The 27911-nt window shown below is 44.1% G+C and overlaps 1 protein-coding gene across 17 annotated transcripts in view; it reads right to left on the bottom strand.

The window, feature by feature from the left end:
• FBRSL1 (fibrosin like 1) overlaps positions 1-27911 on the bottom strand; it is an 842282-nt gene that overhangs the window by 674504 nt on the left and 139867 nt on the right. For 15 of the 17 annotated variants that reach the window (XM_069756082.1, XM_069756090.1, XM_069756083.1 and 12 more), the window contains exon 2: positions 14759-15714. In XM_069756082.1, coding sequence (XP_069612183.1) covers positions 14759-15046 — 288 coding nt within the window. In that variant the 5' untranslated portion in view covers positions 15047-15714. Of the gene's footprint in view, positions 1-14758; positions 15835-27911 lie in introns of those variants that run through there. The other 2 variants (XM_069756084.1, XM_069756092.1) reach the window with 1 other exon arrangement.

Raw genomic sequence — 27911 nt, 5'->3', positions numbered from 1 at the left:
CTCTACAATCACTCACTCTGCTGATATCCTGCCACTGACAGCAAGAATTGATGCCAAGTACCCAGATCAACAGATAGAAAACAGCGTAACTTTATTCACCAAAAGTGACGATCTAGAGCAAAGATGATCAGAAAACACATGTTAGAAAGGTGTGTGTACGCAAACACTTACTGGTCTCATTTACAAGGCTGCTGCTGTTCACTCCATCATCACGTGACCACAATTGTCACCAGTTGGCGCACACAGCTTCATCTGTGTGCACTGGAAGTCACTTTCTAAGGCTATGTGCACACGTCAGGATTTCTTGCAAAACCAGACATTTTCTGCAAGAAATCCACATGCATTTTTTTTGCGTATTTCTCGTGTTTCTTGCGCGTTTTTTTTTTTTTCGGATTTTTTGCGTTTTTTTCCAGAGGTTCTGGGACGCAATAATATAGTGGGAAATCCAAAAAAATCTGCAAAAATAATGAACATGCTGCGCTTTTTTCCACGATGCGGAAACGCAACATATGCACACAAATTGCAGAATGCATTATAAATGATGGGATGCATATGTATGCATATTTTAAGCGTTTTTATAGCGGGGAAAAAAAACGCGACAAATCTGGAACGTGTGCACACAGGCTTAGAACCAGGCTCTTCAAACCAAAACATTTATGTCCAGTTTTATGATTTTTGCAATGAGTAAAGTGTTTCCATACAGTAAGCATTTGGAGCATGGCCCTTTAACTGCTGAACTTGATCTAAGCTTTTTTCAAGCTTCTCAACTTCTTACTGGAATTTTAGACAACAGGTTATGATGCGCCTTGCTTTGCAACATTTTTTTTTTTCTTCAGTTCCAATGGAATTTAGATCAGACCTACATGATATCTATTTGAATACTTTCAAAAGCACTTACCATTAGAGTCCTAGTAGTGGACAACCCCTTCTTTATCTAAATGTTTGGATATGGAAATTTCATTCTCCAGCAGGACTTGGCACCTGTCCACACTGCCAAAAGTACCAATACCTGGTTTAAAAACAACAGTATCGCTGTGCTTGATTTCCCAGCAAACTCGCCTGACCTTAACCCCATAGAGAAACTACGGGGTATGGTCAAGAGGAAGATGAGACCCCAGACCAAACAATGCAGATGAGCTGAAGGCTGCTATCAAAGCAACCTGGGCTTCCATAACACCTCAGCAGTGCCACAGATTGATCGCCTCCATGCCACGCCGCACTGATGCAGTAATTGATGTAAAAGGAGCCCCAACCAAGTATTGAGTGTACTTACTAAAGATACATTTCAGTGGGCCAACATTTTGGAGTTTAAAATCATTTTTCAAGCTGGTATTATAAAGTATTCTAATTTACCGAGAGGACGACTTTTGGGTTTTTATTGGCTGTAAGCCATAATCATCAACATTAACAGAAATAAACACTTGAAATAGATCACTCTGTAATGACTACATAATATATGAATTTCACTTCATATTGAAGAACTGAAATAACTTTTTGATATTCTAATTTTGTGAGAAGCACATGTAGCAGACAAATTAAATAAATAAATAAAAGTACAGACGTGCCTCCCTGCAAAATAGAATAACTTTCAAATTGATAGTTTTAAAATCTGATGTAGTGTTTGTGTGTAAAACTTATTAACCTAACAAAACATGCAGGCACTAACAATTAATTTGAACTGCAACATTTTATGGTAAAACTGTAAGCTACGCAGCCACCTTCCATTCACCAGTAAAGAGAATGTTTTTGCTGGAAATTTGTGCACAACAGTTGGGTAACATTTGAATTAGAAGTAGTAGCAGGGAGAAAATGTACCACGAAGATTAGAGTGTGGAGAGGTAGGAAAGTATCTACTTTCTGTGAGGCCAGAAAAAGAGGATGCAGAAAGGGAGGTAAGCATTAGTGATGAGCGAGTGTACTCATTGCTTGGGTTTTCCCGAGCACGCTCGGGTGACCTCCAAGTATTTGTTAGTGTTCGGGGATTAAGTTTTCATCGCCTCAGCTGAATGATTTACAGCTATTAGCCAGGCTGAGTACATGTGGGGGTTGCCTGGTTGCTAGTGAATCCACACATGTAAACAAGCTGGCTAATAGCTGTAAACCATTCAACTGCAGCGATGAAAATGTAATCTTAACACTAACAAATACTCGGAGGTCACCCGAGCAACGAGTATACTCGCTCATCACTAGTAAGCACATAAAGATGAATCACCACTGGAATAAAGCTGTGAGTGTTAATGAAGACGGCGGCCTCTTGGACAAATAAATTACTGATCAAGGAGTCCAAAAATAAAAGAATGAAAAGTGCAGACTAAAACGAAGTCCAAATGTTATCAGTAGTCGATAAGAATAGAAAAAAATAATTTCTTCACAGGTCAAATTTGTCTTGAGCCTTTAACGTCTGTTTTCTGCTTGGTTTCTATACAAATTGTTTCAGGATCACCATGCACATTTCTTTATCATTCAATTTGAGGTTAATAAGCGTCAGTAGGATCAACCTTCCTAAGCCACACATGGGCATGCAGGTCATAGGAAGCTTCATAAAATAAGGATACACCTTGATATCTGTGATTTGATGTCTTATTCGGGAGAAATCCATGTGTTTCCTAATATGTCAATGATTTATTGCAATCTATGGGGCAGACACTGATCTGCATGAGAATCTGCCTCCATAGCTTATCTTGAAAGGGTCCATTACCACTACGAGACATGGAACTGCGGACAGTCTGCTCTACTGATGTACATGTCTCGCACTGGTAATGTCACCTTTTATTCAAAATAAGCTCTGGAGGCAGATTCTCATGCAGATCAGGGTCTCACCTATAGATCTTAACAGCTAATTTACATATTAGCAAAAATGAAGCTCACTCTGGAATAAGACATCGGAATACAGATATCATGGCATAATTTTATTCAGCTTCCTATGACCTACATGCCCATATAAAAGGCTTAGGATTGATCCTACTGACAAATTCCTCTGATGTGAACAATGCCCCAATTTGGTGAAGAGAAATTTATGGTCACAAATTGTGGAGTTGTAGACAATTGAGATTAAACATCTTTACTCTAAGGCTTCTTTCACACTAGCGTCGGAATTCCGACGCTAGCGTTTAACGCTTTGCACAATGGGTGCAGCGGATGCATTTTTCCGGCGCATCCGCTGCCCCCATTGTAAGGTGCGGGGAGGTGGGGGCGGAGTTCCGGCCGCGCATGCGCGGTCGGAAAAAGCGGTCCGTCGGGAGAAAAAAACGTTACATGTAGGGTTTTTTTTTTCCCCGACGGTCCGCCAAAGCACGATGCATTCGTCACAAGACGGATGCGAAGTGTGCAAATCCGTCGCAAATGCGTCGCCAATAGAAGTCTATGGGGAAAAAACGCATCCTGCAAGCACTTTTGCAGGATGCGTTTTTTTCTGCAAAACGACGCATTGTGACGGATTTACAAAAAACGCTAGTGTGAAAGTACCCTAAGTCTATGTGCACAAGTCAGGATTTCTTGCAGAAATTTCCTGAACAAAACCGGACATTTTCTGCAAGAAATCCGCATGCGTTTTTTTTTCACATTTTTGTGCATTTTTTTTACGGAGCTTCCAATGCATTAAAAAGCGGGAAAACCGCAAAAAATCCGCAAAATTAATGAACATGCTGCGTTTTTTACCGCGATGCGTTTTTTTCTCTGAAAAAAACGCATCATGTGCACAAAAATTGCAGAATGCATTAAAAATGATGGGATGCTTATGTATGCGTTTTTTAGCATTTTTCTCGCGGAAAACGGATGAAATAAACACGCCAAAAATCCTGAACGTGTGCACATAGCCTCAATGTAGATGAACTTTCAGCCTCAACTGCAAATGAGCCAAACATATCTGAATGAAAGTTTTAAAGGATTCATGTCATGCTGCAAAAATTACACAAACTACTTTTCTTACGCCTTCACACCTTTGAAAGGCCACAGAAAAGAAAAAAGCCGGATTACTCACCGGTAATGCTCCTTTAGTGAGTCCACGACAGCACCCTACTGGTGAGAGGGTGCTGTCGTGGACTCACTAAAAGAGCATTACTGGGGAGTAATCCAGCTTTTTACTCTTTGCCAAGACAGCACCCTACTGGAGATTTTCCAGAGACCATCACCTAGAGAGGGACCACCGTGCTGAGGACAGTCCTGCCAAAGTCTAGGTCAGAAGTTGATGATAAGTCAAGCCTATAGTGGTTATAGAAGGTAGAAGGATCTGACCAAGTTGCCGCCTTACATATAGTTTCAATTGGGACGTCTCCTCTTTCGGGCCAGGAGGATGCCATAGCTCTGGTAGAGTGCGCTGTTATGCCTTCCGGAGGGTCCTCTATCATCACGGAATAGGCCAGACTGATAGCACCTTATCCAGGTGGATCAGGGAGTCTATTTGCGACTCCATGACCCTACTTGTGACCCTTGAAGGATATGAACAAAGCCCTACACTGTCGCCAGCTTCTGGTCCTTTCAATGTATTTTAAAACTACTCTCCCAACATCTAGAGTGTGATACTTCTGTTCCTCAGGAGTGGAGGGATTACTGAAAAAGGTGGGCAGGAGTATTTCTTGCGATCTATGAAATTTCTTTGCTACCTTGGGAAGGTGAGGGGTCTGGTTTAAGAATCAACTTGTCCTGAAAAGTCAGCACGAAAGGTGTCTTTATAGAAAGAGCTTGGATGTCACCGACTCTTCTAGCCGAAGTCAGTGCTACCAAGAGGGCCGTTTTGTGTGATAGGTATTTAATGGGTATTGAGTCTATTGGTTCAAACGGAAAGTCTGTTAGGGCTTGAAAAACTAAATTTAGATCCCAGGGTGGAATTCTAGGTATGTTAACGGGATTTATCCGTTCGCAGGCTGTGATAAATCGGGATATCCATCTATTTCCCGCAATGTTATAGCAATAGATGGCCCCCAGTGCCGATACGTGAACTTTTAGCGTATTTACAGCTAAACCTAGTTCCCTCCCTTTTTGAAGGAATACCAGGATAGATTGTATTGGAATTTCTGATGTGTTGGGAGATGTATGGAATGGTAAGAATTTCTTCCATATCTTCGTATATATTTTTGAGGTGAAATGTTTTCTACTTTGGAGGAGTCTGTCAATCAATCCCTAGGAGAACCCCCTTAATTTTAGCATTTGCCTTTCAAATTCCAGGCCGTCAGATGGAGATTGTCCACCTGAGGATGGAAAAAAGGTCCCTGGAAAAGAAGGTTGGGAATTGAGGGGAAGACCCAAGGATCTGAGACCGACATGGTTTGTAGCCACGAGAACCATGGCCTCTTGGGCCAGAATGGAGCTATCAGTAGAATTCTCGCTCCTTCTCTGATTTTCCGTATGACCTGTGGCAATAATATTATCGGAGGGAAGTACGACGCCAGACTGAATTGCCAAGGGGCTTGGAGAGTGTCTAGAATGTCCGGATGATCCGCTAAAGATAGGGAGGCAAATTTCCGGGCTTGTCTGTTTCTTCTTGTGGCGAAGAAATCTATTTGAGGACGACCCCATAGGGATACTATCTCTTGGAAGACATGATGATTTAGGCACCATTCCCCCTGTCTCTAAATGTGTTGACTTAAGAAGTCTGCCTGCTGGTTGTTTTCACCCTTTATGTGAAGCGCAGTAAGGGATAATAGATGTTTTTCTGCTAGATCCAAGATTTTCCCAGCTGAAGATATCAGAGTCTCTGATCGAGTACCTCCTTGTCTGTTTAGATATGCCACTGCGGTGGTGTTGGCGGAAAGGATTCTGGCGTCTTTTCCCCGGAGCTGTGGGAGAAAATGATATAAGGTGTATTTTACTGCACTTAACTCTTTAAGGTTAGATGAGTTGTGGCATTCTTCTGTGTCCCATAACCCTTGGCAAAAATATGGGCGCCCTATCCATAAGGACTGGCATCGGTGGTTATAGTGTGGGATGGTGTTATTACCCATAGAACGTCATTCATCAAATGGTTAGAATCTAGCCACCACGTTAAGGAAGTTAAGACTTCCTGGGACAAAATTATTTTTGCATTTTGGTGACCAAGTAGTCGTCTTTCCTCTTGGAGGATCTGATGTTGCAGTGTCCGGGTATGGTATTGTGCCCATTGTACTGCAGGGGTACACGAATTAAGAGATCCCAGTAACGACATAGCTTTCCTTAGGGACATGTGTGGGTTATCCATCGCAGCTGTGACTATGTCTGATGAGTGATATTTTTACCTGAGGGAGAAGATACTTTTGGGTTATGGAGTCTAGATGGAACCCCAGAAACGCTTGGAGGGAAAGTGGAGTAAGTCTGGATTTGTTGATATTGATGATCCAGCCTAGACCCTGTGGAGATGAAATTGCGTGAGCCAAGCAGTCAGCACACTGAGTAACTGAATTTCCGATGACCAAAAAGTCATCCAGGTAGGGCACAATTAATGTCCCTTTTTGGCGAAGATAAGCCATCACCTCTAGAATTGCTTTGATGAAGATCCTTGGCGCTGTAGAGAGGCCAAAGGGAATAGCTGCATACTGTAAATGATGAATATTGCCTTCGATTGTCACAGATACCCTGAAGAATTTCTGGTATCCGTCATGGATAGGAAGATGGTAATAAGCATCTTTTAGATCAATGCCCCCAACCATACAGTATGGAAAAAGGAGCTTTATGGTGGATCTAATAGACTCCATTTTAAACTTATGATTTTTAATAAATGAATTAACTTTTTAAGGTTTATGATTGTCCTGAATGAACCATCGGGTTTGGAAATCAGGAATAAGGGAGAATAGAATCCCCTACCTTCCTGCCCCTCAGGAACCCGAACTAAAACCCATTTTGATAAAAGGGTTTGAATTTAAACCTCAAGGGCCTCTTGTTGCATAGGCAAGCTGAGGGATGCTATAATATATGATTCGTGGGGAAAGTGAGAGAATTGTAAGTTTATTCCATCTCTGATTAGATTTAAAATTCACAAACTAGTTGTTATTTTTTTCCCCACTGAGGGGCAAAAAATCTTAGGTCTGCCCCCTACTGGAGTGGTTATATCATCAGTATTTGTTTTCTTTTGGGGGACTGTGTCTTCTGAACATGGTACCTCTCTGTTTGTCTTCTTTATTGGCCCATGTTGTCGGCCTCTCCATTAGCCTTCTTTTGCCAAACGGCCTTCTCTTAAAGGCTCTCCCTCACATGGGATTGCGCATATTTTAGATTTTGACTGGGCGCCCCTTTCCAGCTTTTCATTCATAACGCCCGTCTGGCGTTGTTTACGAGACCTGCAGATCTTGCTGCCAAGCGGAGAGACTCTGCGGATGTGTCCGCCATAAAGGCTGATGCCCCTCATATTAAGGGGATAGCAGCCCGCAATTTTTCCCGTGAGATTTTATTTTCAATTTGTTGGTCTAATTGGTCAATCCAAATGAGCATTGACCTGGCCGTGCAAGTACTAGCTACTGCTGGCTTGAATATGCCTGTAGTTGCCTCCCAAGACCTTTTAACCTTCGTCAGGCTGCATAATTTTACAACGTTAACAGGCTGCATAGGTACAATTGTACCTTCATATATACCTCCACTGTGATATTTGGCCAATATATTCTGGACCAAAACTGCAGAGATATCACGAAATTTCAGCCCTCTACGGCTTTTCGAAAAAAAGTTATTGCCATTTTAAAACGGAATAGTTACAATTGTACCTAGTCAGCCGGACGAGGGTTAAGGGACGACTCCGCTTTGCGATCAAGAGGGTCAGAAGGTAGTCCAGCATCTTCTATGGGTAATGTGAACTGCCTAGAGGTAGAGGCAACGGCTGCGTCAACCTTAGGGATATTGGCCCATGTAAGTAGCTCATCGTCACTAAATGGGTATTTTCATTTTGACGCAGAGGGTAGAAAGCTTCTCTGATCCTGCTTCTCCCACTCTTTTTATTAATGCTTTAACTGCCGGGATGACTGGAAAACATCTCCTTTTTCTCTAGGCTAAACCCGCAAACATTATGTCCTGCGTGGTTTGAGCGACCTTTGCCTCCTCACACCCCATAGTGTCTCTTATTGACTTTACTAAATAGTCCACACTATCTAAGGGAAAACATGAACGTCCCTCAATTTCTGATGATGACGATGATGATAGGAAGGCTTCTGAGAGTACTGCTTGGCCACTATCGGAATCTGATGAAGATGTTAGTATTTTAAATTTACTTTTGTGTGGCTTATCCTGGGACATAGCTTTTAACTCCTCTCTAATAATGTCCGTAATAGACAGTGCCGCTCATTGTGTGGTTTCCGTTATACAGTCCTTGCAAAGCTTTTTCGGGCATGAGTCTGGCAGGGGCTGGCTACATAAAGCGCATTCCTTATGTTTAGTCTTTTGTCGTTTTTTTAATCTGACCAGAATAAGACATAACGAGAGAAGGAGAAAGAGAGAAAGAAGGGAGATGGCGTCAGCTTAATAGGCAGAGTTAAAAACTCACCCAGTGAAGCTATTAGTACCGGATCAGAAGGCAGAGGTCCTGTCCTGGATCTGTCCACCACGTCGCTTTTACGACCGGTATCTGAGGATCTCCTGCTGGATCGATCCTTGGCGGGGGTACTGGGTCTCCTGCTGTAGGGTCCGTGGCACCTGGGGATGACATCTTGCATCGCCAAATTATGGTGCCTGTTTGATTTATATAGAGCGTTTGTTTTTTTTTGAGCCTCCGTTTATTGCGGCACTGCGCATGCGCCAACCCGCGCTTCCCCTGCCGGTGACGTCGGCCTGGACGCCCCGGAAGTTCAGTGTCTACTTCTGGGGCCAATAGACTTGCGGCAGTCGGCGCATGCGCGGTCTGGGATTTTAGAACCAGACCGCAATTGGAACGCTGCTCTCACCTTACCCGACTCCTGTCGGCCAGGGTTCTACAGCGCCGCTGCCACCGCGTAATGCAGATAATGCCGGGCGGCCTTCCCCGGCCATCTGAATACTTCCCCAGACGAGGAGGGAGCCGTCAAACGGAACTCCCCCAACGCTGCTTCTAGACTGCAGCCCCTGCCGCTCCAGAGGAACTGCACAGGCGGCGTGCTAGCCCAGGTACTTTTCCATAGCGAAAATCCTGTCGTTCCCGCAGGAACAGGAAACCTAAACTGAGGAGAGGCGAAGCGCCCCCTTTTATTTTCTTTAATTAAAAACACAGAACACCCGAAAACATCCACAAATCTCAATATATAAATCTCACAGCAATACCGTATATAATAAACAGGCAATCGTGGTGCACTGTGAAGACAGTCAGTGGAAACCACTGCAGAGAAGAGACCAAAACCAAAGCAATACAAAACAAAGGACCACCAGATGGTAGACAGGCTAGAGAATAATTAAAATATGCCTTTATTTATAATGATGGCAAAGGTTGGGTGTGCGCAGGCACGGGACTCAGCTTAGCCCCCCCCAGGTGTGTGTGTGTGTGTGTGTGTGTGTGTGTGTGTGTGTGTGTGTGTGTGTGTGTGTGTGTGTGTGTGTGTGTGTGTGTGTGTATATATATGTATGTATGTATGTATGTATGTATGTATGTATGTATGTATGTATATAATATATATATATTTTTGTGTGCTTTGCACAATGCTTTACCCTAATTGTGGTCGCTGCACTCTAGCACTTTACTTATCTAGTTTATGACTAATTATCGATTATTTATATTTTTGGTAAATACAGTTATATGAAAAAGTTTGGCCACCCCTATTAATCTTGGACTTAATGTTTATAAATATTGTTTGTTTTTTTGCAACAGCTATTTCAGTTTCATATATCTAATAACTGTTGGACACAGTAATGTTTCTGCCTTGAAATGAGGTTTATTGTACTAACAGAAAATGTGCAATCTGCATTCAAACAAAATTTGACAGGTGCATATGTATGGGCACTCCACCAGAAAAGTGACATTAATATTAAGTAGATCCTCCTTTTGCAAAAATAACAGCCTCTAGTCGCTTCCTGTAGCTTTTAATTTGTTCCTGGATCCTGGATGAAGTTATTTTTGACCATTCCTCTTTACAAAACAATTCCAGTTCAGTTAAGTTTGATGGTTGCCGAGCATGGACAGCCCTCTTCAAATAATCCCAAAGATGTTCAATGATATTCAGGTCTGGGGACTGGGATGGCCATTCCAGAACAGTGTAATTGTTCCTCTGCATGAATGCCTGAGTAGATTTGGAGCAGTGTTTTGGATCGTCTTGCTGAAAGATCCATCCCCTGCGAAACTTCAACATTGTCACCGATTCATGAACATTATTGTCAAGAATCTGCTGATACTGAGAGGAATCCATGTGTCCCTCAACTTTAACAAGATTCCCGGTGCCAGCATTGACCACACAGCCCCAAAGCATGATGGAACCTCCACCAAATTTGACTGTGGGTAGCAAGTGTTTTTCTTGGAATGCTGTGTTTTTTGGCCGCCATGCATAACGCCTTTTTGTATGACCAAACAACTCAATCTTGGTTTCATCAGTCCACAGGACCTTCTTTCAAAAAGAAATTGGCTTCTCCAAATTTGCTTTTGCATATCTCAGCCACCTCTGTTTGTGGCGTGCTTGCAGAAAAGGCTTCTTTCGCATCACTCTCCCGTACAGCTTCTCCTTGTACAAAGTGCGTTGTATAGTTGACCGATGCACAGTGGCACCATCTGCAGCAAGTTGATGCTGCAGCTCTCTGGAGGTGATCTGAGGATTGTCCTTGACTGATCTCCCCATTCTTCTTCTCTGCCTTTCTGATGTTTTTCTTGGCCTGCCACTTCTGGCCTTAACAAGAACTGTACCTGTGTTCTTCCATTTCCTTACTATGTTCCTCACAGTGGAAATTGACAGGTTAAATCTCTGAGACAGCTTTTTGTATCCTTCCCCTGAACAACTATGTTGAATAATCTTTGTTTTCAGATCATTAGACAGTTGTTTTGAGGAGCCCATGATGCCACTCTTAAGTAGCTTTTCTCATGATTGCATACACCTGGCTATGAAGTTCAAAGCTCAATGAGGTTAGAAAACTAAAAAAAGTGCTTTAGCAAGTCAGTAAAAAGTAGGTAGGAGTATTTAAAACAAGAAAATGATAAGGGTGCCCATACTTATGCACCTGTCAAATTTTGTTTGAATGCAGATTGCAAATTTTCTGTTAGTACAATAAACCTAATTTCAAGGCAGAAACATTACTGTGTCCAACAGTTATTAGATACGGTATATGAAACTGAAATAGCTGTTGCAAAAAAAAAAAAACAATTTTTATAAAACATGAAGCTTAAGATTAATAGGGGTGCCCAAACTTTTTCATATAACTGTATATCACATAATTGGCTTAGTATATAATGTACACTAGCACTTTTTTCTGTGAACTATTTGGTTTTTGATTAATTTTTTTATTGATTTTTTGCACAATTCATATCATGTTTTATAGTTTGTTGCACATCTTGGTATGCACAGCTGAATAATATATCAAAATCCTTTTTATTGATGTTTTTGGGGGTTGCTGTGAATAATTATATTTATTATCTCATCTAGTCCTGCTCTTGCGCACTTTTGTATTATCTTATTTATGTAACCGTTGCCATCATTATAAATAAAGGCATATTTTAATTATTCTCTAGCCTGTATACCATGTGGTAGTCCTTTGTTTTGTATTGCTTTGGTTTTGGTCCCTTTTAATTCTGTAGGTTTCCTGTTCCTGTGGGGCGGATCCCTCTCTCCAGTAGGGTGCTCTCGTGGCGAAGAGTAAAATAATGGTTCTGGTAAAACCAACAGAATATAAGCACACAAGCCTGCATACACAGTATAATATTCCAAACAAATATTAAAGGGGTTGTTTCACCAAAGACAATCCTTTTCAAAATGGGAGTGCCTGGCACCCCAGGCATGCAGCTGATTCATCTGGAGAAGCCACAATCAGCCATTATCCCTGCAGTAGTCACTGCAGAGGAAACGTAGCATTATATGGCATTAATTAGGAGGACTAGCCATTCATGTACCAAATATCAAGGATGGCTCAAGTTTGTCAGAACAGGAGCTGCTTTCATAGACTAGAGCATCACCAGAACTATTTACTTTTTGTGAAGTAACAAAGTCACAAGTTTTGGTGCAATGTCAGATGCAACTTTGTAACCTTTGTAATTTTTATTCTAACCTGATATAGACAGAATCGTAAATTCGGGCCATTATTACAAAAGCTGTTAAAGAAAACAAAACTAATGTCACTTCAAAACCAAGAGAAAAAAAAAAATGTGGGAACACGCACAAAAAAGGCACATTACACCAACATAATTTGTGTACATTACAGAGAATACTTGGAGGAAACAGGATTAATGTAAGAGGGAGAAATCTGGAGCCTTTTTCTGTCTGAGAAGAAACTGCTTTAATAAAAATAAACATTCCCTTCTACTTTGTAGAGACAAGTACTGTTTACTTAGCAAATGCTGTTTACTTAAGAAATGGTGACTTGCCTTAAAGTACTGGAGTCAGGTGTGCGCTGTACAGCAGAAGACCAACTTAAAGTACAAGTGTATCCAATTACTAATCAGAACATTGATCATAATGGAACAAATACACAAGGTCCGATCTGACACCGTACACACTAGCAAGTGTCGTGCACTCGTCCTATACACGATCCTCGCAGAAAGTGCGGTTGCATCTCTCCATTTCCAATGTCAAATCGGGCAGGAGAGTATCCCTGCAGGTACACTTATTAACGGCACAGTGATAACAGGCTGCACAGATTTCACTCTCCATGTCCAGCAGCATTTTCCATCTAGCTTTTTAGTCTATTCTATAAAATTCTATGACAGATCTTATTTTCGTGCTATCAAAAGAAAAAATCAGATTGGACTTGTATATTAGTACACATTGCTTCAGCGACATTTTGCTCATATTTGTAGCTATCGGCCAGTGACATGAAATACACCTTGGCAATTACTATTGATGATACCATTGGTTTTAAATCCATACAGCATGGACCGCAGAATAGTAAGATTCTGTATTGAGACGGCAATAACCACGTTTCTTGATAAATGCTGCGTCCTCAATCACCTTCACCAACACTCATTAAACTAAAAAGCATCACTGAAAAAAAAAAAAAAGAATATAAAAACAGAACTGCCAGTACTAACAAAGTGACAAGTTGTAGTCTGTTGCTAAGCAGCATCTCAAGACACAAACAATGTAAGACCACAATACATGTTAATGATGGACAGCCCTAAGAATCACATTTCAGAGAAGGGTCGTCATAAGCGATAGGCATGTCATATTCACAGCCTGGTGAACATAATCCTAGGTTGGTTAATCCACATGGTGTACATTTTGCTTGGTCAGAGGTATGGAACTGAATGATATAAAATGTAATGAAAGTAAATATTTAAGGTTTTTTTTTCTCCCTACCTCTTTTTTTTTCTAAACCATTTCATTCTTACATTTTCATGCCCTCTTTAGACTGCTTCTATCTGTGGTCACATGATCATGCCCATCCTTCTATCTCCCAGTGACATCACATACACCAGTCACATGGGCTTCTGTATCCATCCCCAGTCACAAGCCGCACATTGGTCTGGATTACTGAACTCCGCTCTGGTGTCAGGGAGCCAAACATATTCTTCTGCACATACGTCTGGCCCTTGCACTTTGCCTGTGGCACCCTAATAGCACCCTTCCAGGATATCACCATAATTACATTACTGACTGATTAATATCCATGTTCCATGGTCTATACTCAAACCGAGATACATACATGGACTGGCTGCGGATCTCCCGAACAGAACTCGCCAGCCTCAAATATGCCCATGAGGATGTTGAATTAGGCCACGTTCAGTATTTTACATCAGTATGTGCAAGCCAAAAAACCAGGAGTGGTGAATAATATGAAACTGGTGATGTGATTCTATTATACTTTTTCTCTGATCGCTGCACTCCTGGTTTTGGCTTACAAATACTGATTGAAAATACTGACCAAATACTGAACGTGGCCCTAGGATCAGGAGACTAAGGGAAGTATGTGTATCGTGGTCCTAGTATGACCCCTGCAACACGGATAAGTGAGCCTGGCCTAGGGCTAGGAGCACACCTGTGTTTTAGAGTTCCATTTAGAAAAATTACATTTATGGAAGAAATAATGCATCAAGTGACAGAGATAAACAAGGCATGATGGACACCCAAAGGTTGGTCTATGTCCATTATTTTACTATTAAAAAAAATTTTTTCAAGAAAAGCATGCTGCTCTTTTTCTTCTAGTGAAAAAGTTGGTACATGCGGGAGTGCCTTCCATCATAGGTTAAAACGCAGGTGTGAATTTAGCCACACAAAAAAAATGAGAATAATGCATACTCTACATTTGTTAACATATAGGAGTAGGACATCTGTATTTCAAATAACATATTATTGTTATTGCTAAATGTAACCATCACCTGAGAAGAATGCTTGAAAATGTGTTTACATCTGTTATTCCAAACCGGTAAGGTAAGGGTATAATAATTATGTGCAGTAACAAACAGAGGCCGACAGTGCCAGCTGACACCTACCCATTGGTAAAGCCAAGAGCAGGGAAACCTCTAATTACTGTACTGGTGACAGAATGACATCAGTTACCATCTAGAGAAAACTGGCATTCAAGTGTCAGTCCACATAAAAAGCAGTGCCCATCACACAGCCAGAGCAGAGAGATACTGGGCACAGTGATGTGCTCACACAGGACAAAGAACAGCAACATTGGCCAACATGCCCAGGATTACTGCGAGATATGAAGAACAGACAAACAGGGCATCAAGTATAAATAAGGGGACGTGCCCCGTTCTTACCTCTAATGCTTCCAGGGTGGTGAAGCTGGCAATGGCAAACCCATCAATTACATCCTCCTCCTGAGAACTGGATTCTCTCCGCTTACGTCTGGGCGGTCTGGTGTTTCGGGCTGAAGCAGCTGGGTTTTTACCATTCTGATTTGAATTCTCCTTTCCCAGGCCCCTTTCGGCTTCGGAGCCAGAGGAGGGGCTCTGGTTTCGGGGATCCCTGACAGATGGGTCTCTTCTCCTTACCCTGTCCCTTTGAGACCTGGATCTCCTGCTCTGCTGTTTTATTTTGACATCCATCTTCCTTCAATAACAAATAAGCTAATTATAAATCCACAGGGAAATTCCAACGAGTGACCTTGAATCCACAAATCCAATTACTAAGCACAACGGATACAGAAAACTGGATGCAATGGCTACTTACATGAAGGAAATCTATGTCATGCACTATCCATGGATAAATAGAGAATAATCCAGGGAGGAATTGGACGCTTTCCCACAGATCCCTGCAAGCAATGCAGACTGTTTACTAATATTAGGAAGATTTCCTGCACACAGATCCAATTCTGCTTAGTATCCACTTGTATTGCAACTTTTCCGTGCCATTAAATTGCCACAATATTTCCCATTAGCATGGCGGAGAACCTGCCCAAGAACCTTTAAAGGCAGCAGCATCCTGGTGAAGAAGGAGGGGGTCACAGATGCCTCATGTTGTGTGCTGCCGGGAGGGCGGCAGGAAGGACACCCTCCACAGTGTGAGCCCCGGGCTCTCCGGCGGGTGATGTGGGCAGATGAGCACAGGGAGCGGAGGGAGCGCCGAATCACTGAGTGCCGCGCCGCTGCCGAGCCGCCGCCGCCGCTGCCATTCTTCTCTTTCTCTTTAAATCCCCTCCATTCTCGGTCCGGATGGGGTGCTGGACGGAACCCCCTGGCCTCCCCGGCTCCTCAGGGTCAGCGATCGTCCAATCCTGGAAGCAGACACAAATAGAGGAGACGTTAGATCAGCGATCGGAGCTCTTAAAGAGACAGGAGGAGGGGGAGGAAATGTTCTCCTCACTGGATTGTACAGTGCAGCAGAAAAAAACCCCAAAGCAGATAAGTGACGTACTTCCGGCAGCCTGTAATTACCAGAGGAAGTCAGCCACTTTATTAGAGTTTAGAGCTGGCTGCGGGCTTAACCCGTTGTGCGCAGATGAGAGAGCTGGGGAGAGGCGGCCGCTGCTGCAGGCGGGGAGTGATCGCCATACTGGATCAGCCAGGGTGCCCTCCTGCCACAATCCCTACAGAGAGCATACACGGTGTGTTACCACGCTGGCATCTCTCCTGTGAAGCCTGTCCGCAGACCCGAGGCCTAGCTGCCACATACACACAGTAGATAAAATGACTCCATGGGCAAACACTTGGTACATGAGGTTTTTACACCGCTGGAAAGGTGCCCACACTGGAGGTGATACGCTATAGGGTTGTCTGAGCGGTGGACCAACCTTTTACATTAAAGGGTTTGTCCACCTTGGAGGACCTTTTGAAAAAAAAAATGAAATGCAATGTCTTGCAGCGCTGGGGTCCTGGGTTCAAAATCCCACCCAGGACAACATCTGCAAAGAGTTTGTATGTTCTCCCCGTGTCTGCGTGGGTTTCCTCCGGGTTCTCCGGTTTCCTCCCACATTCCAAAGACATACTGATAGGGAATTTAGATTGTGAGCCCCGTCGGGGACAGCGATGATAATGTGTGTAATGCGCTGCAGAATATGTTAGCGCTATATAAAAATAAAAGATTATTTATTTAAATGCATTTATTGGGGCAAAACTTAATTTTTGCAGTTGGATCTTCACTAACATTTTTGCATCATTTGCCTTCTATACCCCCCTGGTTGCACTGTCTGTTACTGAATGGAGAATAAATAACTAAACTCTTCTGTTATTAATCAGTCTTTGTAAAGTTATGAATCTTTGTAATAAGCTCCATTATCTTATTTTGCTTCCATTTTTAATAACATGCTGTAAGTTAGGACCGGATCTAGGTTTTAGTGGGCCCCGAGCGAAAGAGTTTCAGTGGGTCCCTTTAACACATACCACGATTCATGATGCACAGATACGTCAGAGAAATATACGTATGGTACACCGGGTCCAGCCTGTCCCCTCATCCTTCACATATGCAGACATCCACACACATACATAAAGTGCTCAGACGTGCACACACATTCGCACCTCCGTCTCCAAGACTTCTCTCATGCTGCGCCAGCTCTCTGGAATGCACTTCCCCCGACGATCAGGCTGATAGCTAGCCCCGACCTATTCAAGCTCGCTTTGAAAACCCATCTCTTCAAACAAGCCTACCACATCAACTACTCAGTAAACTAACTTTGCCCTGTTCCCTCCTTCCAAATATTACTCTGAATCTGCACCCTACTATTCATCTGTCTCCACGCCCTCCATACACACGATAACTGCACTTGATACTTGACTATTGCACTTAAACACACGGGCTGATGACCGGATCATGCAGCTTTGTATGAAAATCACTATTTATTATAATTGCCAGACTTGAAATAACAAGCACTTTTCACCTATTGTGTCCCCCCATTTCCTTGTAGATTGTAAGCTTGCGAGCAGGGACCTCACCCCTAATGTCACTGTTTAAATTGTCTTAACTCGTACCAAATTTATTGTTTGTACATGTCCCCGCTTAATTGTAAAGTGCTGCGGAATATGTTGGCGCTATATAAATAAAAATTATTTTATTATTATACAGTGCTCAGTCGTGCACACACATACATACAGTGCTCAGACATGCACACACACAGTGCTCAGACGTGCACACACATACATACAGTGCTCAGACGTGCACGCACATACATACAGTGCTCAGACGTGCACACACATACATACAGTGCTCAGACGTATACATACAGCGCTCAGACGTGCTCACACATACAGCGCTCAGACGTGCACACACATACAGCGCTCAGACGTGCACACATACATACAGCGCTCAGACGTGCACAAACATACAGTGCTCAGACGTGCACACACACATACAGTGCTCAGACGTGCACACATCCATACAGTGCTCAGACGTGCACACACACATACAATGCTCAGATATGCACACATACATACAGTGCTCAGACGTGCACAAACATACATACAGTGCTCAGACGTGCACACACATACATACAGCGCTCAGACGTGCTCACACATACATACAGCGCTCAGACGTGCACACACATACAGCGCTCAGTCGCGCACACACATACAGTACTCAGAAGTGCACACACACATACAGTGCTCAGAAGTGCACACATCCATACAGTGCTCAGACGTGCTCACACACATACAATGCTCAGACATGCACACACACATACAATGCTCAGACGTGCACAAACATACATACAGTGCTCAGACGTGCACACACATGCATACAGTGCTCAGACGTGCAGACATACATACAGCGCTCAGACCGCTAAGTCATCTGAGTAATTTCACAATGCATCTCTGGAAACGGATGCTGGCGACAGCCTCACACGCATGGGGACAACTTCGGTGGACGCCGAAGGGTGAGTATATAACTATTTTTTATTTTAATCCCTTTTTTTAACAGAGATATGGTGCCCACACTGCTGTATACTACGTAGGCTGTGTTATATACTGCGTGACTGATATATACTAAGTGGGCAGTGTTATATACTATGTGGCTATGCTATATACTATGTGGCTTATACCATGTGGCTGCAACATACTACGGGCTGTGCTATATACTACGTGGCTGTGATATATACTACGTGGCTGTGCTATATACTACATGGCTGTGCTATATACTACATACTACATGGCTGTGCTATATACTACATGGCTGTGTTATATACTACGTGGCTGTACTATATCCTGCACCCCAAACCCCTGACATCCAGCGCCCCGAACCCCCGACATCCTCCGACCAATCAGCGACAGACGCAATCCAGCCGCGAATTGACTCGGGATTTAAACCACGCTTCGCTGATTGGTTGCGCCTGGCCGGCCACGACCAATTAGCAATACTGGCACGGGATTTAAAAACGGCTTCAGTGTATGGTCGCGAATGGCCGGCCGCGACCAATCAGCGAGATTTGGCGCGGTAACACTGCTTCGGTCATTGGTCGTGCCCGGCTGGCCGCGACCAATCAGCGATATTGGCGCGGTATTTAAACACCGCTTCGGTCATTGGTCGTGCCCAGCCCCCACCCCCACTCACAGCGTGACGTACATACATACATACATACATATTCTAGAATACCCGATGCGTTAGAATCGAGCCGCCATCTAGTGTCTTATATTCTAGGTTCTTAAATATAGCCACCTTTTGCTTTGATGACTGCTTTGTACACTCTTGGCATTCTCTTGATGAGCTTAAAGAGGTCACCGGGAATGGTTTTCACTTCACAGGTGTGCCCTTTCAGGTTTAATAAGTGGGATTTCTTGCCTTATAAATGGGGTTAGGACCATCAGTTGTGTTGTGCAGAAGTCTGGTGGATACACAGCTGATAGTCCTACTGAATAGACTGTTAGAATTTGTACTGTGGCAAGAAAAAAGCAGCTAAGTAAAGAAAAGCGAGTGGCCATCATTACTTTAAGAAATGAAGGTCAGTCAGTCCGAAAGATTTGGAAAACTTTGAAAGTGTCCCCAAGTGCAGTGGCAAAAACCATCAAGCGCTACAACGAAACTAGCTCACATGAGGACCTCCCCAGGAAAGGAAGACCAAGAGTCACCTCTGCTTCTGAGGATAAGTTTATCTGAGTCACCAGCCTCAGAAATCGCAGGTTAACAGCAGCTCAGATTAGAGACCAGGTCAATGCCACACAGAGTTCTAGCAGCAGACACATCTCTACAACAACTGTTAAGAGGAGACTTTGTGCAGCAGGCCTTCATGGTAAAATAGCTGCTAGGAAACCGCTGCTAAGGACAGGCAACATGCAGAAGAGACTTGTTTGGGCTAAAGAACACAAGGAATGGACATTAGACCAGTGGAAATCTGTGCTTTGGTCTGATGAGTCCAAATTTGAGATCTTTGGTTCCAACCACCGTGTCTTCGTGCGACGCAGAAAAGGTGAATGGATAGACTCTACATGCCTGGTTCCCACCGTGAAGCATGGAGGAGGAGGTGTGATGGTGTGGGGGTGCTTTGCTGGTGACCCAGTTGAGGATTTATTCAAAATTGAAGGCATACTGAACAAGCATGGCTACAACAGCATCTTGCAGCGGCATGCTATTCCATCCGGTTTGCGTTTAGTTGGACCATCATTTATTTTTCAACAGGACAATGACCCCAAACACACATCCAGGCTGTGTAAGGGCTATTTGAAAAAGGAGAGTGATGGGGTGCTACGCCAGATGACCTGGGCTCCACAGTCACCAGACCTGAACCCAATCGAGATGGTTTGGGGTGAGCTAGACCGCAGAGTGAAGGTAAAAGGGCCAACAAGTGCTAAGCATCTCTGGGAACTCCTTCAAGATTGTTGGAAGACCATTCCCGGTGACTACCTCTAGAAGCTCATCAAGAGAATACCAAGAGTGTGCAAAGCAGCCATCAAAGCAAAAGGTGGCTACTTTGAAGAACCTAGAATACAAGACATAATTTCAGTTGTTTCTCACTTTTTTTGTTAAGTATATAATTCCACATGTGTTAATTCATAGTTTTGATGCCTTCAGTGTGAATGTACAATTTTCATAGTCATGAAAATACAGAAAAATCTTCAAATCAGAAGGTGTGTCCAAACTTTTGGTCTGTACTGTATTTGAAGACAAATTCACAAAAATACATAAAAATATACAGTCATACACACTGATATAAACATCATATATGTATACACAGACATACAGGGAGATTCGGTTTGACTCCCATCCAGCTCCTCTGCCATGTGGCTATGGAGGGCGCACTGCTTTAGCCAAAACTTAAACAAACATGGCTGTGCACAGTGCACTGTGTCACCTAATAATGATGCGGCCAGGTCGTCATTGTGCCTTTAAATTTGCTTGTGTTGCCCAGGCCACATCATTACTAGCAGACACAGCCGTACAGTGCACTGCGCGCAGCCATGTTTGTTTAAGTGACAGCTCAGGCAGCGCCAAAAAGACAGGTGGCCCTGCACAGCTGCTGGGGGAGGGGACCGGTCCCACTGGTGTCCTGACCACAAAAGCCCCCCCCCCTTCCCCCCCGTTTGTCCAGGGCCCCGGCACTTGCCCAGGTGCTGATGCCGGCCCTGCTGTAAGTGATGGTTTGTCAGTCTAATTCATTCTGTGTCAGTAGCGGATTTCAACTGCAGCTCTGGCTAAAATGCCTCCCTACTCAGAGTGAGGGTTTCTGCTCCCTCCTCACACAGGAAATAGCATTGAAGGACTGGCCAAGTTCACTCCGAGTTCTGTCCCTGAATAAAGTGACATCACATGTACAGTGGGTATCGAAAGTATTCAGACCCCTTTAAATTTTTCACTCTGTTTCATTGCAGAGATTTGGTCCTAGACCTGGCCGTCTAGCCAAACTGAGCAATCGTGGGAGAAGAGCCTTGGTGAGAGAGGTAAAGAAGAACCCCAAGATCACTGTGGCTGAGCTCCAGAGATGCATTAGCGAGACGGGAGAAAGTTCCACAAAGTCAACTATCACTGCAGCCCTCCACCAGTCAGGCCTTTATGGCAGAGTGGCCCGACGGAAGCCTCTCCTCAGTGCAAGACATATGAAAGACCGCATAGAGTTTGCTAAAAAAAAAAAAAACAACATATGAAGAACTCCCAGACTACGAGAAATAAGATTCTCTGGTCTGAGGAGACGAAGATAAATTTTTTTGGTGATAATTCTAAGCGGTATGTATGGAGAAAACCAGGCAGTGCTCATCACCTGCCAAATACAATCCCAACAGTGAAACATGGTGGTGGCATCATGCTATGGGGGTGTTTTTCAGTTGCAGGGACAGGACGACTGGTTGTCATTGAAGAAAACATGAATGCTGCCAAGTACAGAGATATCCTGGATGAAAACCTCTTCCAGAGTGCTCTGGACCTCAGACTTGGTCGAAGGATCACCTTCCAACAAGACAATGACCCTAAGCACACAACTAAAATAACAAAGGAGTGGCTTCAGAATAACTCTGTGACCATTCTTGACTGGCCCAGCCAGAGCCATGACCTAAACCCATTTGAGCATCTCTGAAGAGACCTGAAAATGGCTGTTCACCATCAAACCTGACGGAACTGGAGAGGATCTGCAAGGTTAAATGGTAGAGGATCCCCAAATTCAGGTGTGAAAAACTTGTTGCATCATTCCCAAGAAGACTCATGGCTCTACCAGCTCAAAAGGGTGTTTCTACTGAGCAAAGGGTCTGAATACATATGACCATGTGATATTTCAGTTTTTCTTTTTTAATAAAATTGCAAAAGTTTCTACATTTGTTTTTTTTTCAATCAAGATGGTGAACAGAGTGTGCATGAATGTGAAAAAAATTAACTTTTTTGAATTTACCAAATGGCTGCAATGAAACGAAGTGAAAAATTTAAAGGGGTCTGAATACTTTCCATACCCACTGTATATCACTAGGACCAATGTTATTCAATTAGGATGTTATTCAACTTCAGAGACAGATCCTGCACATGAAAATTATTATAGCTTGGAATAGTTTCTTCCATGTCACCAACTCTGTGCGAGAAAATAACACCCAAAAATCGCATCTCTTTAGGACCAAATATATAGCATCCAATTTTTACGAATACACTGCAATTCTTTAACATAAAATTATAGTTGGGTCTTGTAAATTGTAATAACTACTGATACACAATCTATATAACATCCAATTTTATACAAGGGTGACAACGTTGATGAAAATCGGATGATTTTATATACATTTGTGCGAACGTAGCCTTGGAGTACAGAAATTTGCTAGAGGCAATCAGCTACTATGACGGAATATAAGCACGTCCCGGCACTTTGACAGACAGCTGTCTGCGCATTGCATCAGTGCAGGGCCCACTGTCAGTTCCAATGCTGGGGTGTGCTTACAGCGTCTGTTCACAATGCCATAAGCGGTGACTTATGTCGCGTCTGCAAGACTGAAAGCTGGAGGGCCTCAGGGGAAATAAAGTGATGTTTCTCCAGAGGTACCACACTTTCAGTCCAGGGAGAAAGCACTTCATAATGATATTAACTTGCAGATTAACCCTATATCTGTAGGTTAATAGCATTAAAGGAAATCTGTCACCACATTTGACCTATTTAAACTATTAATATGGGCATAAAGGTTATAGACTGCTGATTAGAGTGATACCTATGTGTCTCATATCAGATGTCTTATTGCTGAGAAATAATCTTTTATCACTTTATATAAATGACCTCTTCCAGGCTCTGAGGAGCTTGGTGCCTGGAGATAACTCTGCCTCCAGAGCTTGTTTTAGGTGAAGAGGAGTTACCAGTGTGAGACAAGTAACCAACACTGAACAGGAGAACTTAAATTTGTCTTCTTACAAACACATTGTTTGCTTTTCTCTCAGCTCTGCTGTATTGTAACAATATTGCAACCCAGTCTACCTGGAAGCTGAAGCTTTGAGGAACCTACAGATGTGTCAGGTATAATCACACACAGCTCTGCAGTGAGATCAGGAGTAGTGATGAGCGAGTGTACTCGTTGCTCAGGTTTTCCTGAGCACGCTCGGTTGGTCTCCGAGTATTTATGACTGCTCGGAGACTAAGTTTTCATCGCCTCAGCAGCATGATTTACAGCTATTAGCCAGCTTGATTACATGTGGGGATTCCCTGGCAACCAGGCAACCCCCACATGTACTCAGCCTGGCTAATAGCTGTAAATCATTCAGCTGCCGGGATGAAAACTAAATCTCCGAACACTAACAAATACTCGGAGGTCCCCCCAGCGTGCTTGGGAAAACCCGAGCAACGAGTACACTCGCTCATCACTAATCAGTAGAGCAGAGAGCGACCATTACACATCACACTCGAAACCATTACACATCACACTGGTATCATTGGTAACCATTACACATCACACTGGTAACACCCCTTCATGTAAAACAAGCTCTGGAGGCAGAGTTATCTCCAGGCACCATCCTCCTCAGGGCCTGGAAGAGGTCATTTATATAAAGTGATAAAAGATGATTTCTCAGCCACAAAGCATCTGTGTCACACCGGCATCATTCTCCTCAGCAGTCTATAACCTGTGTGCCCATATTAATAGTCAAGATAGGTCAAATATGGTGACTGATTCCCTTTAACCCCTTCCCGACCCATGACGCCACGTAGGCGTCATGAAAGTCGGTGCCAATCTGACCCATGACGCCTATGCGGCGTCATGGAAAGATCGCGTCCCTGCAGATCGGGTGAAAGGGTTAACTCCCATTTCACCCGATCTGCAGGGACAGGGGGAGTGGTAGTTTAGCCCAGGGGGGGTGGCTTCACCCCCTTGTGGCTACGATCGCTCTGATTGGCTGTTGAAAGTGAAACTGCCAATCAGAGCGATTTGTAATATTTCACCCATTATAACGGGTGAAATATTACAATCCAGCCATGGCCGATGCTGAAATATCATCGGCCATGGCTGGAAATACTAGTGTGCCCCCACCCCACCCCTCCGATCGCCCCCCCACCCCCCCGATCTGGCCGGTACACTGCTCCGGCTCCCCTCCGCCCTGTGCTCCGCTCCCCCCCCGTGCTCGTGTCCGCTCCCCCCGTGCTCCAATCACCCCCCCGTGCTCCAATCACCCCCCCTGCACTCCGATCCACCCCCCCCCGTGCTCCGTTCCACCCCCCCGTGCTCCATTCCAGCCCCCCCGTGCTCCGTTCCACGCCCCCAGCGCTCCGTTCCACCCCTCCCGCGCTCCGATTCCCCCCCCCCCGTGCTCCGATCCCCCCCCCCCCCCCCCGTGGTCCCCCCCCACCCTATCATACTTACCGATCCAGCCGTGGTCCCGTCCGTCTTCTCCCGGGCGCCGCCATCTTCCAAAATGGCGGGCGCATGCGCAGTGCGCCCGCCGAATCTGCCGGCCGGCAGATTCGTTCCAAAGTGCATTTTGATCACTGAGATATAATCTATCTCAGTGATCAAAATAAAAAAAATAATAAATGACCCTCCCCCTTTGTCACCCCCATAGGTAGGGACAATAAAAAAATAAAGAAATTTTTTTTTTCCACTAATGTTAGAATAGGGTTAGGGTTAGGGGTAGGGTTAGGGTTAGGGGTAGGGTTAGGGTTAAGGTTAGGGGTAGGGGTAGGGTTAGGGGTAGGGTTAGGGGTAGGGGTAGGGTTAGGGGTAGGGGTAGGGTTAGGGGTAGGGTTAGGGTTAGGGCTAGGGTTAGGAATGTGCACACGTATTCTGGTCCTCTGCGGATTTTTCCGCTGCGGATTTGATAAATCCGCAGTGCTAAACCGCTGCGGATTTATGGCGGATTTACCGCGTTTTTTTCTGCGCATTTCACTGCGGTTTTACAATTGCGATTTTCTATTGGAGCAGTTGTAAAACCGCTGCGGAATCCGCACAAAGAAGTGACATGCTGCGGAATGTAAACCGCTGCGTTTCCGTGCAGTTTTTCCGCAGCATGTGCACAGCGATTTTTGTTTCCCATAGGTTTACATTGAACTGTACACTCATGGGAAACTGCTGCGGATCCGCAGCGTTTTCCGCAGCGTGTGCACATACCTTTAGAATTAGGCCATGTGCACACGGTGCGGATTTGGCTGCGGATTCGCAGCAGTGTTCCATCAGGTTTACAGTACCATGTAAACATATGAAAAACCAAATCCGCTGTGCCCATGGTGCGGAAAATACCGCGCGGAAACGCTGCGTTGTATTTTCCGCAGCATGTCAATTCTTTGTGCGGATTCCGCAGCGTTTTACACCTGTTCCTCAATAGGAATCCGCAGGTGAAATCCGCACAAAAAACACTGGAAATCCGCGGAAAATCCGCAGGTAAAACGCAGTGCCTTTTACCCGCAGATTTTTCAAAAATGGTGCGGAAATATCTCACACGAATCCGCAACGTGGGCACATAGCCTTAGGGTTAGGGTTGGAATTAGGGTTGTGGTTAGGGTTAGGGGTGTGTTGGGGTTAGTGTTGTGGTTAGGGGTGTGTTGGGGTTAGGGTTGTGATTAGGATTATGGCTACAGTTGGGATTAGGGTTAGGGGTGTGTTGGGGTTAGTGTTGGAGTTAGAATTGAGGGGTTTCCACTGTTTAGGCACATCAGGGGTCTCCAAACGCAACATGGCGCCACCATTGATTCCAGCCAATCTCGTATTCAAAAAGTCAAATGGTGCTCCCTCACTTCCGAGCCCTGACGTGTGCCCAAACAGTTGTTTACCCCCACATATGGGGTACCAGCATACTCAGGACAAACTGCGCAACAATTACTGGGGTCCAATTTCTCCTGTTACCCTTGTGAATCTAAAAAAATGCTTGCTAAAACATCATTTTTGAGGAAAGAAAAATGATTTTTTATTTTCACGGCTCTGCGTTGTAAACGTCTGTGAAGCACTTGGGGGTTCAAAGTGCTCACCACATATCTAGATAAGTTCCTTGGGGGGTCTAGTTTCTAAAATGGGGTCACTTGTGGGGGGTTTCTACTGTTTAGGCACACCAGTGGCTCTGCAAACGCAACGTGACACCCGCAGACCATTCCATCAAAGTCTGCATTTCAAAAGTCACTACTTCCCTTCTGAGCCCCGACGTGTGCCCAAACAGTGGTTTACCCCCACATATGGGGTATCGGCGTACTCAGGAGAAACTGGACAACAACTTTTGGGGTCCAATTTCTCCTGTAACCCTTGGGAAAATAAAAAATTCTGGGCTAAATAATTATTTTTGAGGAAAGAAAACGTATTTATTATTTTCACGGCTCTGCATTATAAACTTCTATGAAGCACTTGGGGGTTCAAAGTGCTCACCACACATCTAGATAAGTTCCTTTCAGGGTCTAGTTTCCAAAATGGGGTCACTTGTGGGGGGTTTCTACTGTTTAGGCACATCAGGGGCTCTGCAAACGCAACGTGACGCCCGCAGAGCATTCCATCAAAGTCTGCATTTCAAAACGTCACTACTTCAATTCCAAGCCCCGGCATGTGCCCAAACAGTAGTTTACCCCCACATATGGGGTATCACCGTACTCAGGAGAAACTGGACAACAAATATTGGGGTCAAATTTCTCCTGTTACCCTTGGGAAAATTAAAAAATTCTGGGCTAAATAATTATTTTTGAGGAAAGAAAACGTATTTATTATTTTCACGGCTCTGCATTATAAACTTCTATGAAGCACTTGGGGGTTCAAAGTGCTCACCACACATCTAGATAAGTTCCTTTGGGGGTCTAGTTTCCAAAATGGGGTCACTTGTGGGGGGTTTCTACTGTTAAGCCACATCAGGGGCTCTGCAAATGCAACGTGACGCCCACAGAGCATTCCATCAAAGTCTGCATTTCAAAACGTCACTACTTCACTTCCGAGCCCCGGCATGTGCCCAAACAGTGATTTACCCCCACATATGGGGTATCAGCGTACTCAGGAGAAACTGGACAACAACTTTTGGGGTCAAATTTCTCCTGTTACCCTTGGGAAAATAAAAAATTGCAGGCTAAAAGATCATTTTTGAGAAAATAATTTTTTTTTTTATTTTCATGGCTCTGCGTTATAAACTTCTGTGAAGCACTTGGGGGTTCAAAGTCCTCACCACACATCTAGATTAGTTCCTTTGGGGGTCTAGTTTCTAAAATGGTGTCATTTCTGGGGGATCTCCAATGTTTAGGCACACAGGGGCTCTCCAAACCTGACATGGTGTCCGCTAATGATTGGAGCTAATTTTCCATTTAAAAAGCCAAATGGCGTGCCATCCCTTCCGAGCCCTGCCGTGCGCCCAAACAGTGGTTTACCCCCACATATGGGGTATCAGCGTACTCAGGACAAACTGGACAACAATATTTGGGGTCCAATTTCTCCTATTATCCTTGGCAAAATAGGAAATTCCAGGCTAAAAAATCATTTTTGAGGAAAGAAAAATTATTTTTTATTTTCATGGCTCTGCGTTATAAACTTCTGTGAAGCACCTGGGGGTTTAAAGTGCTCAATATGCATCTAGATAAGTTCCTTGGGGGGTCTAGTTTCCAAAATGGGGTCACTTGTGGGGGAGCTCCAATGTTTAGGCACACAG

This window comes from Ranitomeya imitator, chromosome 1, assembly GCF_032444005.1.
Source record: "Ranitomeya imitator isolate aRanImi1 chromosome 1, aRanImi1.pri, whole genome shotgun sequence".
In the NCBI taxonomy this organism is placed as follows: domain Eukaryota; kingdom Metazoa; phylum Chordata; class Amphibia; order Anura; family Dendrobatidae; genus Ranitomeya; species Ranitomeya imitator.
Note: the sequence above shows the minus strand (reverse complement) of the source record. Positions and strands in the feature narration are given on the sequence as shown.